Below are 15473 nucleotides of genomic sequence, written 5' to 3' on the forward strand. Positions count from 1 at the left end.
GTTGACCTTGTTTAGTCACATTAACGCACACATTGGTTCCAGGCCCCATTCCATTCTCCGAACATCTTCTGACACACAGATAGTGCTGAGCAGAGCAAGGCTGGGCTCACTGCTCTGGCACAGCTTCGCCACTGCGGAGGCCCTCGTTTCAGGGACAGCGCTTCTCCTGAGCTGGGCTCTTCTCTCTCAGCTCCACTGCCCAGCTGGAACCAGGGACGCTGCCTGAGTCCAACCCCAGTGTCTATTTTCCAGAAAACGGGCAATGCTGTGAGAGCCATTGGAAGACTGTCCTCTATGGCAATGATCTCAGGGCTCAGTGGCAGGAAATCCTCAACAGGGTCACCAACCAGCCCGCTCAATGCAGAAAAACTAGAATCTGAAGGTAAGGCGCTCCAGGAAGATTTCCTCCAAATCTTGGTGAAAAAGGAAGGTGAAAAAGGAAGGTGAAAAAGGAAGGGCTGGGGGACGGAGGGGCATTTTGAGGGTTTTTTTGAGGGGTGGGGGTTGTTTTTTGATAAGACAAACTACAAGGATAAAATTCAGCACTACTTTCCGGTTGCTCTGACCACAGTTACTTAAGTCTGTTAATTACTCTTTAATTGTTTAACCTTAGGTTTAAAGATTTGCAGCGGGAAAATTATTATTTGTCTAATTGAACTAGATGACCTCCGCTATTATTTTCCTTACATTGCACTTAAGAATTAGCAAAGACTGTATTAAAAGTTTCCTTTTTTTTTCTCATTACAAAAGTGATACTTAATATGTTGACAGGCAAACATAAAATTTAAGTCACATGTAGTGGTGTACTTTTTAAAAATATCCTATTTTTGTACCATCTTTGTGTTTTTCTTTTAAACAAAAATTAACTCAGTCCATATTCGTTTGCCACTTTTCATGCTGCGGAAACATGTCATCTGAACTGGGTAGACTGATTGGCAGCCCCCCACCCCCACCCCGCCCCAGGCCAGTACAGTAAGTTTCTTGCCCCCCGCCTTGGAGACGCTGCTCCATCCATCACCTCAGTGAGTGGCTCCGCCACGGCCTGCTTCAGATGCATGCAGGGCAGGGTTTGTTCCTTATCTTCCTGAGGTGCCTCGTTTGGCCAAAGACACCCTTCCACCCCCCACTGCCTGGTGCTGTTGGTATTCAAAGGTGAGAAGCTGAGCCGAGATCCCTTCGGCACAAAGCAGTGTCATTGGTGAGGCAGCTCGCTGGGCCACTCTGATGTCACCAGAGATGGAGCCGGCAGCACATGGGTCTGTTCCCTCCGGATCCGCTCCTGCCATTCCCAGATGATCCACAAATAGCCTGAAGGGGAGGGAGAGAATATAGGAGCCCCTCCAAGTTCCGGCTTTTCCCTGGACCAATCCCAATACCCGGTCCCCAGTCATAAGTGAGGACAATAGAACTGCTGGCAAGTCAGAGATGCCTCGAGGACTGGCTCCTCCCTTCTGAGGAATAGGGAAGGGCCTGCCGCTGCAGGAGGAGGACGAGGGGTACAGACCAGGAAGGCTGGCGTGCTTCCCTCCTTCTTAGATACCTTCAGCTAAATCTTAAAACAGCATGAAATGCAGCCAAAAAGCCTTTTTAAAGATGATTTCTTTTTTCAACCTGTCAACATAAGGAAAGGGGGGTGTCCAAACATTTCCCCAGTTTGGTCACAGTTCTCTCTTCTGCCAAAACCATTTGGCAGCAGGACAGCGTATCCCCAGGAGGAAGGTGTGTGTATGATTCAGTCCTCTAAGCTGCATTATTTGCTACATTCGAGTTACTCTTTAAAGAAAAATGTAAAAGTCAGCTTTTTTAAGCTAAGGAAGAAGAGAGAACAAGGGATGAAGCAATGACCATGTGCTCTTCCCGGTTTTCTAGGAGATGTCTCCCAAGCTTTCCTGGAGGCTGTTGCCGAGGAAAAGCCACATGTGAAACCGTATTTCTCTAAGACCATTCGTGATTTAGAAGTTGTGGAAGGAAGTGCTGCTAGATTTGACTGCAAGATCGAAGGTAAGTTGTAGCTGTTCTTCCCTTGACTACAAAAGGGGTTTGGCTGGCTGATGGGCCCCAACTGTGTGCCCTGGGCAAGATGTCGGTTCTGGGCAGCCTGGGAACAATTAGGAACAACAACGCTGTGAGGGTAACTGGGTCAGGAGGAGGCGGCCCCATGCTGCCCCTCCACCCCCTCAAGGTTAGCACCATTCAGTGACTTACCTAGGGGCACATTTGGTGTTTCACTTACTTACATCAGCCACTTGGGTCTACTTGACATAGACCCAAGTTAAAGGTGGACGTCTTTGGCTACGGAACATGCTTAATGAAATAAAGTTTGCAAGCTTCTGGGAAGCACGTGCCTGCAAAAGGCTCTCATAGGGAGGTTGGCCCAAAGAGCGTGGGATGTGGAGTTGGGGTTGATCTAACTTCTGAGCCTCAGGCCCTCACATGTGAGGTGATGTCTAATGCACTGAGTGTCTCTGGGGATTCTGGGAGATGACATATGTGAAAAGGGAAACCTTTTAAGTCTTTTAAAGATGTCATGGAGTCTTGGGAAAAGCTGTGGGCTTGGTAAGTGCAGAGAGAGTATGCGATGTGACTTCAAACTGAGGAAAGTTGGGACCCAGGCCCCGTATCATCTTCCCCACGCTTCTCTGTCTGCCGGGAATAATGTGGCCGTAAGTTTTTAGAGCTCAATGGACCTTAAGGGAACTTAGCATAGCACCTGAGAAATTGCAACGTTGGTGACACAAAGCATTTCAGTTACCACAGAATGCAACATTCTAGAAAGACAAAGGGCAAGATCAGACAGGCTTCGCGTCTGTGACTGCCGTGTGCCAACCAGCGTAGAGGGTTGGCTCCCATTTCAGTCTGACCAAATAAAGCACAGAGGTTCATTAAGCAACATTTCTAAGCCTGTGTGGCACAGGACAGCAGTCAGACCCAAGCGTGGCTCCCACTTCGGAACAGTCTCCAGCAATATGACTAGATAATGCCTTTTGGGTCAAGTAACCCAAAGTTAGGGATGAAAAAACAATTTTTGTCCTGCATCATTTTATTACCCACCACAATCTTTCTCTCTTTTCATTCAGTTTAAAAAAATGTGACATGTTCCCTTTGCTATTGTGAAAGTGCTCAGATTGGGGGTTCTGCTGAAAGCTCTGGGGCCACTGCTTATAACCCCACCATCACCACAGTCTTTGGGTCTTCTGAAGTTCTTTCATTTTTCCTTTATCTATTTAAAAAACGTTATTATAACATGATTGTCATCTTTGTACTTACTTTTTTCCCTTTGGGATTTTTTCTTTGGTATTTGTACAACTTTGACTGGAGGGCTGAGGAGAAATTAAGTAGTTGGACACTGTTTTGATTGAAACAAAGTTCCACTTGAAAAGAATGTTAGAATTTTTTATGTTCTTATATGTAATTTTTATTCTGGTTGGGGTTACAATTATTTTCCTGTAAAAATATTTCTTCAAATTATATATTTTAAAGGCATATCATAGATAGATAGATAGACAGATAGATAGACAGACAGACAGACAGACAGACAGATAGATAGATAGATAGATACATAGATAATTTTTAATGCTGAACTTTGAAGAAACATGATTAAGTCATAAAATTAAGCTAATCAATGTGCAATTTCCAGTTATCTACAGGCAGATTTTCTGTCTTTGGGTCAGACTAAGACAAATATTGCTTTATTTTTCTTAGCAGTATTATCAGCTCCTCTAACTTCTGTTTTATAGAGCTGTTATCAGCTTTGAGTTATAATTTATATACCATACAATTTACCCATTTTAAGTGTACAATTCAACAGTTATTGTTAGTAAATTTACAGAGTTGCAATCATCACTACAGTCCAATTTTAGAATATTTCCATCACCCCCAAAAGATTCCTTGTGCCCATTTGTTCTGAATCTTATTTTTTATTTAAATTTATTTACATTCAACTTTTATACAAGATGAAAAATTTTCTTTTAATCCCAGAAGATGTTTAGCTGTAGGCTTGTAGTTGGAGATGGGGCAGGGGTCCAGGTAGTTCTCTGTGTCTGTATAAAGGTGGGAGGTCGTGCAAGCTCCACGTGGACAGGAAATGGGATGACTGCAGGTTACCTTATGTGGGGTTTTACATATTAGTATTGGCCCTACTTGCCCATATTCAAATGTAAGTATCAAAACAGATGCTAAAAGCCAACATAATTTTTTGTTTCCTTTACCATCTTCATCAATAGAGGTAGCTTGGGAGTTGCTTGCGTAAATTGATAGGACATTTTGAATAACAGTTTGTGCTACTTGTGCTCTCTCCCTGTGATGCAGGATACCCAGACCCCGAGGTCGTCTGGTTCAAAGATGACCAGTCGATCAGGGAGTCCCGCCACTTCCAGATAGACTACGATGAGGATGGGAACTGCTCTTTAATCATTAGCGATGTTTGCGGGGATGACGACGCCAAGTACACCTGCAAGGCTGTCAACAGTCTTGGAGAAGCCACCTGCACAGCGGAGCTCATTGTGGAAACCATGGAGGAAGGAGAAGGAGAAGGGGAAGAGGAGGAAGAGGAAGAGTGAAACAAAGCCAGAGAAAAGCAGTTTCTAAGTCATAGTACAAAGACTATTTCTCTAAAACTCAAAAAATCCAAGATAGTAAAAGCACCTAGTGTGATAGATGATTTAGTTATGTCGTTTGGGGGTCGGTTCTTCAGCAACAGCAGTTGATACCTAGCAGCGTCATTGATGGGCATTAATTTGAGTTGGCTGGTACGTAAGATACTAGTTCACCTAGATGTCATTTTGGGAAATCACCAGTAACTTGCCTGACCAGTTGATTTTAGAGAGAAAATAACCCAAAGTCACGAATTCCCCAACTGAGAGCAGTCATAAAAAATAAGGCCCTGCAGCCACAGCTCAGCCCAGAGCGCCCCTGGTGATGGAGGTCTCCCCTTCCCAGCTCCTAACTCTGGGAACAGGGTCTTCTCCAGTACTGCAGCCCTTCATTCGGAAAGCAGTTGAGCCATTTTAACTTATGAGGCACATTTTATTCCAAAGTGTACTGTAGACATTCAGACTTTTCATTTCCCCCTTTCTACCTGCCAGTTTTTCTGGAAGTGAACCTGCCATGAGTTTAAGCACTAAGAACATTACACTTCTTAGATTCTGAAGACAGGTCCCCTGCTCATGGATGGCTGCCTTCCCTAGGAAAACAGAATCTCCTTTCTCCCCAAATCCATAGGAAATCTAAACTTATCCCCTCTTTGCAGATGTCTAGCAGCTTCAGACATTTTTACAAGAACCCGTGAAAAGAAATCCTTGTTAATGTGCTTTTCTTCTGAAACCAGGATTCATATTTGTGCTGTTATAGATCAGCTTTGCATGTGTGGTAAAGATTTTTCTGTTTGAATGTATGAAAAACCAGTTTGGTAAAAAGTTACTCTTATTTATTGGCCACTATGAAACAGATTGCAACTGATGACAAGCTGTAGAACTCTACATACTTTGGAGTCTCCTTCAGTTTAATGCACCTTCATTGTAAACACTCTCCAGAGAGCTCTACCTACATTTTGGGTTCCACAATGTTTTTTTTCCTTGAATGTGCATCAGTCATGCCTTGCCCCCAACCTATATTCTTAGACCTGAAAATACACTCAGACTTGCATCTTTAGAAATGTTTAACTTTCTTTCACTACATTGGCACTTAAAATTTTCTTTATAAAACTTTTTGGAGGTCATAAACAAAGACCATAAACTGATATGCCTAATACATTTCCTGTGCGTGTGTGTATAACATTCCAAATGCTTTATTCTTTTCCACTGTTTGTAAAATGCAGCAATTTAATATTTCAAGGGACTTTCTAATAGTTCCTTTAGAACCAATTTTAAATTACTTCAGTGCAATCCTACACGTTATCAACATTAGAATTTTGATATTGCTTAGTCTTATGTTATTGTCCATTCTATCTTGCCTGCTTTTTGCTGCTAGTTTCAAATTGCCAGTATTGTTTTGCTTTTAAACAGTTACAATATTTTTCATGATAGCCACTGTATTGCCACAGTTTATTATACCAAAGGGTGTTTAATTTGATTTAGAGCAGTCAAAGCTTTTTTCCATCACTTTTAATTGTGTTAGACTATAATCTGTGTGTGCGTGTATGTTGTACGTGTGTGCGCATGTGTGGTGTGTACGTTTGTTTACAGGTTTTCAATGCCTTCCTGAAATTGTGTTAATGTTCTCCCAGTTTATTATGCCATCAGAATGGTACCTGAGAACACTACAACTGTAGTTAGCTCACAATTTTTAAATAAAGGATACCACAGTGCATGCTTTTTGTTCAGTCTTTGCAGAACTTCTCTTTCTTCCCATGCCACCAGTTGTAGACGACCCAGGTAGCTCTTGGAAACTAAAAACAAATGTTGTGCGCACAAATGGCTTATATGGTTGTGTTTTACTAAGGAACAGAATGACTTCGGTAGTTTTTGTTTATACTCAGTAGCCTAATTTGCACATTTGGTGCAAAATTTCTCTCGAGCATCAGTTTGGTTCAATTACCTTCTAGATATCTCTCGTAGCCTCATCATCTAAATCTATATAACATTTTCAGCATGTGACAGAATCATAACCATCATTAATATTATTTACCAGAGCTTGGTTTGCATTTGTAACTTTGATGTAATTTATTATTAGCAGCCATGTGCTATCTTTTCATGTCTTGATATGAAAAAGCATTTGTTATCACCAAACTGTCATTCCTGCTTTTTATAGGAAGTCTGTTATCAGATATCAGATGGTGACTCCCCCGTGTCTTGAGTGGCCAAATAGTGTAGATATTATAGAAAGAATTAAGACATGTCATCAAGTGTTGGACTAGATGATTCTGTGATTCCACAATGTAGTCTGGAAAGAAATAATCCATTCTCCAGTTAATAAATATTTAAATTTTTTCATCTTTTTTTTAGACAACCACAATCTACAAAGTTTCCTAGTGAGAAAATTATTATTTTTAAAGAAAAGGACTTGTTATTCCTTGCTAGTGAAAAATGTACCATATATATTCTGCACCAGGAAAAATAACAAATACATTTTCTTCTTTTCCATTTTCATTCCAAACATATAAAAAGCAATCCATTGATTGTTCCTTACATTGCAGAGCTTGACATTAAATGATATTTCTATATATAACTAAAAAGACATGCTGACTGTTGTCAGCTGGAACTTAATTTATATAAAGTCTCTTTTCCTCTTTCTCAAAATGTTTGAGTTTTACTTTTCACATCTTACCTGCTTTTGATAAATCTGTGCAATGAGTATAAAGGAGGTAAAGGATAATTGAATTCTAAAGAATCGTAATTCTCCACTTTTCAAGAAAATAAAAGTAATACTACTTTCTTTACCTCTTGAGAACTCCTTCTCTGTATTGGAACAGGAAGGCTAGCAATGTCTGTGGCAGTCGTTACTGAGGCTCGTTGGCCCGGCACAGTCAGGCCTGCATTCCTGGCTCCCGGGCTAGTTGGGACTGTGTGACAGGTCCTGGTCAGTGAGCTGGAAGGAGGGTCATGTGCGTCCCCTCTGGGCCAGAGCATTTAAGTACTGGGGCAAAACTCTCCGTAATCACTGCCAGCGTGTGAGATGGTGGCTGCTTTATCTACCTGGGTCCCCAACCACCCCAAATGGGTGCATAACACAAACAAGAAATAAATCACCAACATTTTAAGGTTCTTTGTGGCTGTAACATAACCTAAACTACCCTGTGATAAAGTCATCACCATATTCTAGATCTGTTCTGACCATTATGGTAACCATGTGTCACAAGTGGCTATTTAAATGTGAATTAATTTTTAAAAAATAAAGCTTAAAATTCAGTTCCTCAGTTGCACCGGCCACATTTCAAATGTCCAATAGTCACATATGATTATAGTGGCTACCTGTTGGACAGCACAGATTAGAACTTTCTGTAAAGTTCACTCACACAGCACTGTTCTAGATGGACTAGGAAGAAAAAAGAAACTCCAAATTTTACATTAAATATGGCTGTCACTTTTCAAATTACTGTGAAATTAAAACTTAAAAGTTTGTGTGAAATCAATCTGGAAAATAAATGTGGTCTAGAGTTTCATCAATTGTATTGGATAATATAAAATCAATACTTAGATTATCGTATTTGATTATTTATATTCTTTTTTTTCCCCACTTTTTAAGACATTTTTAAAGTACCAGTTTTGTGCTTCTCACCACAAAATCTAAATAGACCTCCAATTCACAAGCAATTACTAGATTACGTGTGATATGAAACAACCAGCTACACCAAAAATCTCCTGTTTTTGAAACTTGGGGCTATTTGAGATAGGGGGACACTCCATGGCGACATACGAGACAGATGCAAAGAAGGAGAGAGACAAGGTCACTGGGGCAGGATTTCCTTGACAGTGGAAGGGGGAGGGGCCATCCTGACAGCTACAATCATTTTAAATTCAATGACTTTGATCATAACACCCTTCCCATTGGAATTAGAAATACCTAGGAGATCTATAGCGTTTGAAGACAACATTAAATTTTTAACTGCTGGTTTGAAATTGTAGCCCATAGGCCTTGCCTGTGTTCCTAAAGCTCACACATTGCAGGAAAGGCTTCATGTCGTCCCAATAGTGAGCACACAGAAGCATATGATAAATCTTCACATTGTTTGACTCTCGGTAACTACACTACTTCCAGTTAGAGATAACTAAGGAAGAAGCAGTTTACAAATTAACCTAAGTCGATTTGGTCACACATTTATCAGCTTCTTTTAGGCAGACATCAGTAGCCTCCGAAAATCAGGATAGGTTGAGCTATAGAGTTTCTCCACAGCCTAGCTCCACATGGTATTTCACAGGGAAAGATAGCCTCAGGCCAAATTCATCAAACATTTATTAGCCAGCAGTTGTACAGCCTATTCTGTAAACTCCATGAAGTCCCGGATCTGTCTCTCCAGAAAGCAGTTTATCTGTTCCCTTAAGACAAATGCTGCAGGATACTAGGACAGGATCTAGCCAACCCGGTCAATCAGCCAAATAGTCAGTTCCAGCTGTACATCTTACTGGAGTTGTGTGGCTCACATGCCTCAGCTTCCTTACCTGTAATATTATAGTAACAATCGTTCCTACTTCATAGGTTGTAATAAAAATTCAATGAGCTCCTGCACAGTACCCCATCTTTATGGCAAGCCCCTTTTATGTTGGCACTCAGGGATGTTACACTATGTGTCATGCAGGGCGACCTGTGGGGTCTCAGCTCCCGCTCCCCACACAAGAACACAGGATATGGTGAGGCCAAAAAGGAACACCCACGGAGCTATAGGTAGGGGAGTCATACTACTATAGTCTCACTGGAAGCTGGATTCACATGGCGTGCGACCTTTTCTGCCAACCGACTGACTCTCTCACTTCCCTCGGCTCTCTTCCACTCCCCAATGTAGCCACGGCAGTTATATTAGTGGCCAATGGCTCAATGGTTACAGCTGACGACCAACTAGCCACAGCTGACGGCCATCTACTACCCGAGCCAGCACCCCTCTGTCAGTGTGGGGACAGAGCCCCAGAGAGCCATTTCCAGGCTCTCGGCCTCACGTGGAAAGGTGCTGGCTAAGGTAGTAAATGGCCATCAACTGTGATTGGATGGCCATCAGCTGTGGCCAGTTGGCTGTCACCTGTAACCAGTGAGCCATTGGCCACTAATATAACTGCTGTGGCTACGCTAGCAGAAAATGGGGGCTAGCAAGAAGATGGTGGCTGAGCTAGCAAGCGCGGATTGCAGTTAGCAAGTGAGGTTGGTTGGCAGAGAAGCGGACGGCAGATTGTGGATAGTGTGGCTCCTGCTTCCTGTGTCTCCAACCCAGCCGCCAGCAAGACTATAGTGGTGTGACTCCCCTACCTATGGCTCCATGGGTGTTCCTTTTTGGCCTCACCATATCCTGCGTTCTTATGCAGGAGCGGGACTAGAGACCCCACCTGACGACATCCCGCGTGACAGTCAGAAACATCCTCTGACAGTCCTCAAGGAACTGATTACACTTCTGCAGAATCAAAACAAGTATGTGAGAAAGTTACATACTTCATAAAACTTTCATGATATAAAAGGATACTTTTACATAATGAAAGATGAAAAGAATTATTTAAATTCCACCCACCTCCCAATAAAGAATCTTCAAAACAACGTTCCCATGCAATTGTACAAAAAATAATTGCTGTGATTAGGAAATGCTACAACTGCCCTCTTGTTCTAAGGAAAATGTTAACTCCCAGTTCCTAAAGACTCTCTTCTTCATAGCCAAAGAAGAAAAGCTCATCTGACTTCATAAGTCTTATTTTCCAATCAAGAAGAAATTTCTCAGGTAAGCTTGACTTGAAACAAATCGCAGTTAACCTTTACCCCACAGGGTTCCTAATTTTTCATTGATATTTACAGAAGCTAACTCACACTGACTTGTTTCTGACAGCTTATTAGCCACAGATCAAGTGGGGCTCTGCCATGCAGTCCCAGGCATAGGCTGGAGAGAGAGCCTTTTCAAATTGTCTAGAAAGCTCAAAATGGAGGCTCCTAAAGTCTACAAAACCAGGAGATCAGGGTTTAAAAAATGGGAAGCTACCATGGTAGAGAAAAGGCCAAACATGAACTACTAAAGACAAGCAGTAACTCTGTTCTCGTCGGAATTCCCATTAAACTGAGATTACGGGAACAAAATATATATTTTTAAAAAGCTACAAATATGGGAGAAGACAGATGAGAAATATCAGAAGTTTGGAAGACAGAAAGCAAACGAATGAATGGGTAACCGAATTAGAGCAGAGAAGCTGAAACCTGATTTCCTGCAAAGGAGGAAGCCAATACGAAGGCAAGTCCGTTTTGCCCTGAAGAATCCCCCAAAAGCTAGAGACTGGAGGAACCAGGTAGCTACAAAGGGGAGCCTCAAAGGGAATATAAGGCATCAATTCACTGATGCAAACCAAGGCCTTTAAGGTCAAAGCAGATCAAAAGTCCATCTAGGAGCCAAGGCAGAGGTAGGATGAGACAGTTAGCAGTCGGGACAGCATGGGTCCCGAGTCCAAGAGGTTAGTCTGAACATGTCGATAGTATCCTCAGTCAAAGTACAGAAAAAGAGCCAGATCCTAGAAAAGCATTTGCTTGAGTTTTTAAAGACAGATAAGCTTCTTTAAATTGGTTGTCCAAGAAGCCAAATAGTTGGGCTTTCAATAATGTACCCTCTTTATGAAATGTCTTATATTCAGTTATTTAAAGCAGAAGCTCGGTTAAGTAATATCTGTTTAATCCAACTTGCCCAACTTAACCACAATTTTCATTTCCTCTGTAAATTAACTGATGCCCACATACTTCTCTTCCCACTGAGTTGTATATTTACCAAGCATCAGCTGGGTTTGTTCTTAAATTTACTTGATGCCAGTTCTACTTAAAATCACATAATTTAATTACGTGTAATATAAACCAACAGAAACAGGGTGCCAAAGGTAAGACTAATTGTTTCTATGGAAACTAAATTGAGACTAGTGGTCGTACATGGCAGTTTGAACACTTACATTTATCTCCTGTCTCCCTACACCTCATTAAGATGAAAGTAAAGGGCTAATGGGCATAAACTTCTAAGGGCAAAGAATGAGAGAGATGACACATACATAGACTCTAGTTGCTGACAAAATTTTGGGATAGAATAATTGGTAATTAAGTTTCAACTTTTTCTACTCTATAAGTGTCTGCAAGGGAGAAAGCCTCAAAAAGCAAGCTGAGTCCTGCTACATAGAAAGAGGCAAAAGTAGGGGAATTACACCGACTCCCCCTCCCATCCTCCCTTTAGTCCATATGGCCCTGGGACAGTCCCTCACAACTGCTGATAGGAAGCAGGCAACTCAGAAAACACAGGGATGGGGGCGGGGTGCCAAATCATGAAACTTGCAACTCTCGCCCTCTCCCACTCTGTGGCTGCCAGAACTCTGCCAGGTAGGACCAACTACGTAATTTGCAGAGCCCAGTGCAAAGTGAAAATGTGGGGCTCCTTGTTCAAAAAAGTATTAAGAATTTCAAGATAGTGACAGCAAAGTACTAAAACAAGTGTGATTCCCTCTGGGTGGGAGGTGCTGTCCACTGCACAGGTTATGCACCCCTGAAGCCTGCCCTGCTACTGCAGGCTACTCCTGCACGTAGACTGGAGGGTGTTTTCTTGGAAACTTAGACAGCCCAGAAAAATGACTGGAATTCCATATGCAGGAATTTCTCAGTATAACAGTTCAATTCTCATCTTGTCAATGTGGGTATTTTATGCATTTGAGGGCAATTTTTGTGCAGCACAAAAGATTACTCAGAAATTATCCTGGGCTTTTTAAATTAATTTTACCTCTTAATGTTACAAATATTAAAACCTAGTTCTTCCTTAAACTTTTAAATTCAATTCCCAGCTCTGATTTGGTAGATTTATACATCTACCAATATGTAATATTCATTTTTAAGAGGGTTTTTAGCTCCAAATTCTTTCAACATTTTTAAGCTTTAATGTAATGAATACATTTCATTTTCATTTCTTCAACTCTTGTAACAAAACTTTCAAAGAAAAATCCCTAGCAATGCCTTCTCAAGTAAAATATCTCATAAATTAAATTTATACACATAATGGGATTTAATTTCTTTTAAATGGTCAATTTTTTTTAAAGATTTTATTGGGGAAGGAACAGGACTTTATTGGGGAACAGTGTGTATTTCCAGGACTTTATTGGTGAACAGTGTGTTTTTCCCAGGACCCATCAGCTCCAAGTCAAGTTGTTGTCCTTTCAGTCTTAGTTGTGGAGGATGCAGCTCAGCTCCAGGTCCAGTTGCCATTGTTCAATCTTAGTTACAGGGGCGCAGCCCACCATCCCTTGCGGAACCGGCAACCTTGTGGTTGAGAGCACATGTTCCAACCAACTGAGCCATCGGGGAGCTCAGTGGCAGCTCGTTGTCTTCATTCTAATTTTGGAGGGTGCAGCCCACTGGCCCATGTGGGAATCGAACTGGCAACCCTGTTGCCCAGAGCTCACGCTCTAAACAACTGAGCCACCCGTCTGCCCCCAATACATTTTATAAATTTAGTAAGAGTTAAACTTTTAATCCCAAATCTAAATCAGTTACACAACTTGTACTTTAAATAGGAATCACAGATTAACCTGTTCTCTAGTATGCCTAAATCTCTTAAACATTAGAAATAACACTCCAATCTCTCTGCCCCCGTGGCCACCCTGCTTCCTCCTCTGTGTGTCTCTTTTTCTCTGTGTGTCTACTTATAAGGATATATGTGATTGCATTTAGGCCCAATTCACATAATCCAGGATTATCTAATCAAGAGCTTTCATTTAAATACATCTGCAAAGATCCTTTTCCCAAATATGGTAACATTCACAGATCCCAAATATTTGACATCAATATCTTTTGGAGGACCATTTTTGGGGGCCCACCCAAACATCCATCCCCTTCTTTTGGTAACAAGTCCCTTATTACTTCTTGGAAAACTGTATCCTCCAAATGGGGGTAATCTATGAACTCAATTCAGTTTGGGTGAAGCTACCTCTTCACCCTCTATGGATATATGATAAAGACCTGGCCAATCAGCATATTTTATCCCCTTTAGCCATAATAATTGGCTCAGTGATATGCATGTGACTCAAACTAACGTGCCCACTTTCCAAGACTTTTGTTGGAACAAATGGGAGACATGATTTTTGTTGTGGGACTGCTAGACTAAACAAAAGATATACATTGACTCACTTGATGGGAAGAATAATGAGATAATCCACAAAACTGATGGAAAAGCATTAGGTACTAGAACCAAGGCTCAATGTCTCCAAGATACACATTCCGTCTCATGTCTGCTTGGTTTCTTTTTATCAACAATCTCTCTCCACATGGAAGGGAAGATGGTTGTATAGAGCCAGAAGCATATCCTCTTATCTTTGACAATCCCAGAAAAAGACAAACACTACACCCTAGCATCCACATATTAATTTCAAAGGACATTGATGAGCTCTGCTTTTGTCTTCAAAGTCTTAAGGCTAGAAATAATTACCCTTGCTAGAGAAACCATGATTGATCCAGGCTGTATCATGTTGCCAGGCAATGTGTCAGGTAATGAGGAGGGGACACACAAACACAAACAACTCAAAGAAACCACCACCACCAAGAAAATACCACTGTTCTTGTCTTATAAAACTTGTAGTCTAGTTGGGAAATCACATGAATAAATATAAAATTACTGTGGTATATGTCATGAGAACAAGTACATGAAGACCACAGCAGGGAGGATGGCAGAATTTGTATCAGAAAGAGGGCTACATAGTGTTCTAGGCAGAAGAAATATGTTCAAAGCCCCTGTGGCAGAAAGGAGCATTGCTCACTGAATGACCTAAGACCCGGCTGACAGGCTAGGGAGAACACGGTGTGATTGACACTGAAGACGTAGGTAGGGCAAGAACATGCACATTATTGTAGGCTACGTTAAGTAATTTATATTTTACCTGAAGTGCCATTAAACGCCATTTAAATGTCTTAAAGGGGTGAGAAGGGGGACAGTAATAGACACGAACAAATTTGTATTTTGAAAAGATCACTGTGACTATACAGTAGAGAACAGACTGGTGTTGCGCCTGTGATTGCAAGAAGATACACTGAGTTTTCAGATTGAGTTCCAGAGCTTTATGCATTCCTGCCTCTTACTTTCCCAGGTTATATTGAAAAGAAAAATCAGTTAAATAAATGAAAGCAGCTTTTAGAAGAGTGATTATCTGCTCTGCAAAATGGCTCGCTTTCTTTAGCAATTTTTTTCCCAGTGGTCACAGTCTGCAATTTGAGTCCATCCACTTGCTCTTCAAAGAAGTCAAGAAAATAAGGCAACAGGATCTCTACACAATCTGTGGGGCCATAAAGGATGAGACACTGACAATTGTTTAGTTCCTGTGTCTCAATTCCTAGATGCCTCATGGCTCTAAATACCATCACCCGGATGACTCTCAAATTTCTATCTGTAGTCCACACTTCTTCCCTGAACCTCAAAATCGAATTGTCTACTCAATTTCTCCACTTGGAAGTCTAATAGATTTCAAACTCAACACATAAAAAGCAAAAATTCTGATTTCTTCAAGAATCTCTACAACTCAATTCTTCCAAGTTGCTCACAATGTCTCTTTTATCTCACACGTATTCCACATCTAATATGTTCACAAATCTTATCAGCTCTTTAAAAATATGTGCAGAATTCAACTCAACTTTCATTACCTTAATCGCTACCACTCTGGCCCACACTACTATCACTACGGCCTGGATTATTGCAGTAACTTCCTGATACCACTTTTCACCAACTAATATGTATTTATTTTCACCAGGCTCCCTCTATGTAATCTCCGGGAAACCGAGGACCTGTTTCTTTCACGTAGTGCCATGAACCCCAGGCAATCTCGCAGACGCTCCATAAACACTTACTG

General features: G+C 41.3%; 1 protein-coding gene across 6 annotated transcripts in view; it reads left to right on the forward strand.

Annotated features, from left to right (window-relative positions):
* The window catches only part of MYLK (myosin light chain kinase), a 241530-nt gene extending 235224 nt beyond the window's left edge, over nucleotides 1–6306 (forward strand). For all 6 annotated transcript variants that reach the window (XM_019738977.2, XM_019738976.2, XM_019738974.2 and 3 more), the window contains 3 exons: nucleotides 253–382; nucleotides 1870–2001; nucleotides 4309–6306. In XM_019738977.2, the coding sequence (XP_019594536.2) occupies nucleotides 253–382; nucleotides 1870–2001; nucleotides 4309–4559 (513 nt within the window). In that variant the 3' untranslated portion in view covers nucleotides 4560–6306. The remainder of the gene's footprint in view (nucleotides 1–252; nucleotides 383–1869; nucleotides 2002–4308) is intronic.
* Nucleotides 6307–15473: the final 9167 nt, after the last annotated feature.

The sequence above is a fragment of the Rhinolophus sinicus genome, linkage group LG01 (genome assembly GCF_036562045.2).
Source record: "Rhinolophus sinicus isolate RSC01 linkage group LG01, ASM3656204v1, whole genome shotgun sequence".
Classification (NCBI taxonomy): Eukaryota; Metazoa; Chordata; class Mammalia; order Chiroptera; family Rhinolophidae; genus Rhinolophus; species Rhinolophus sinicus.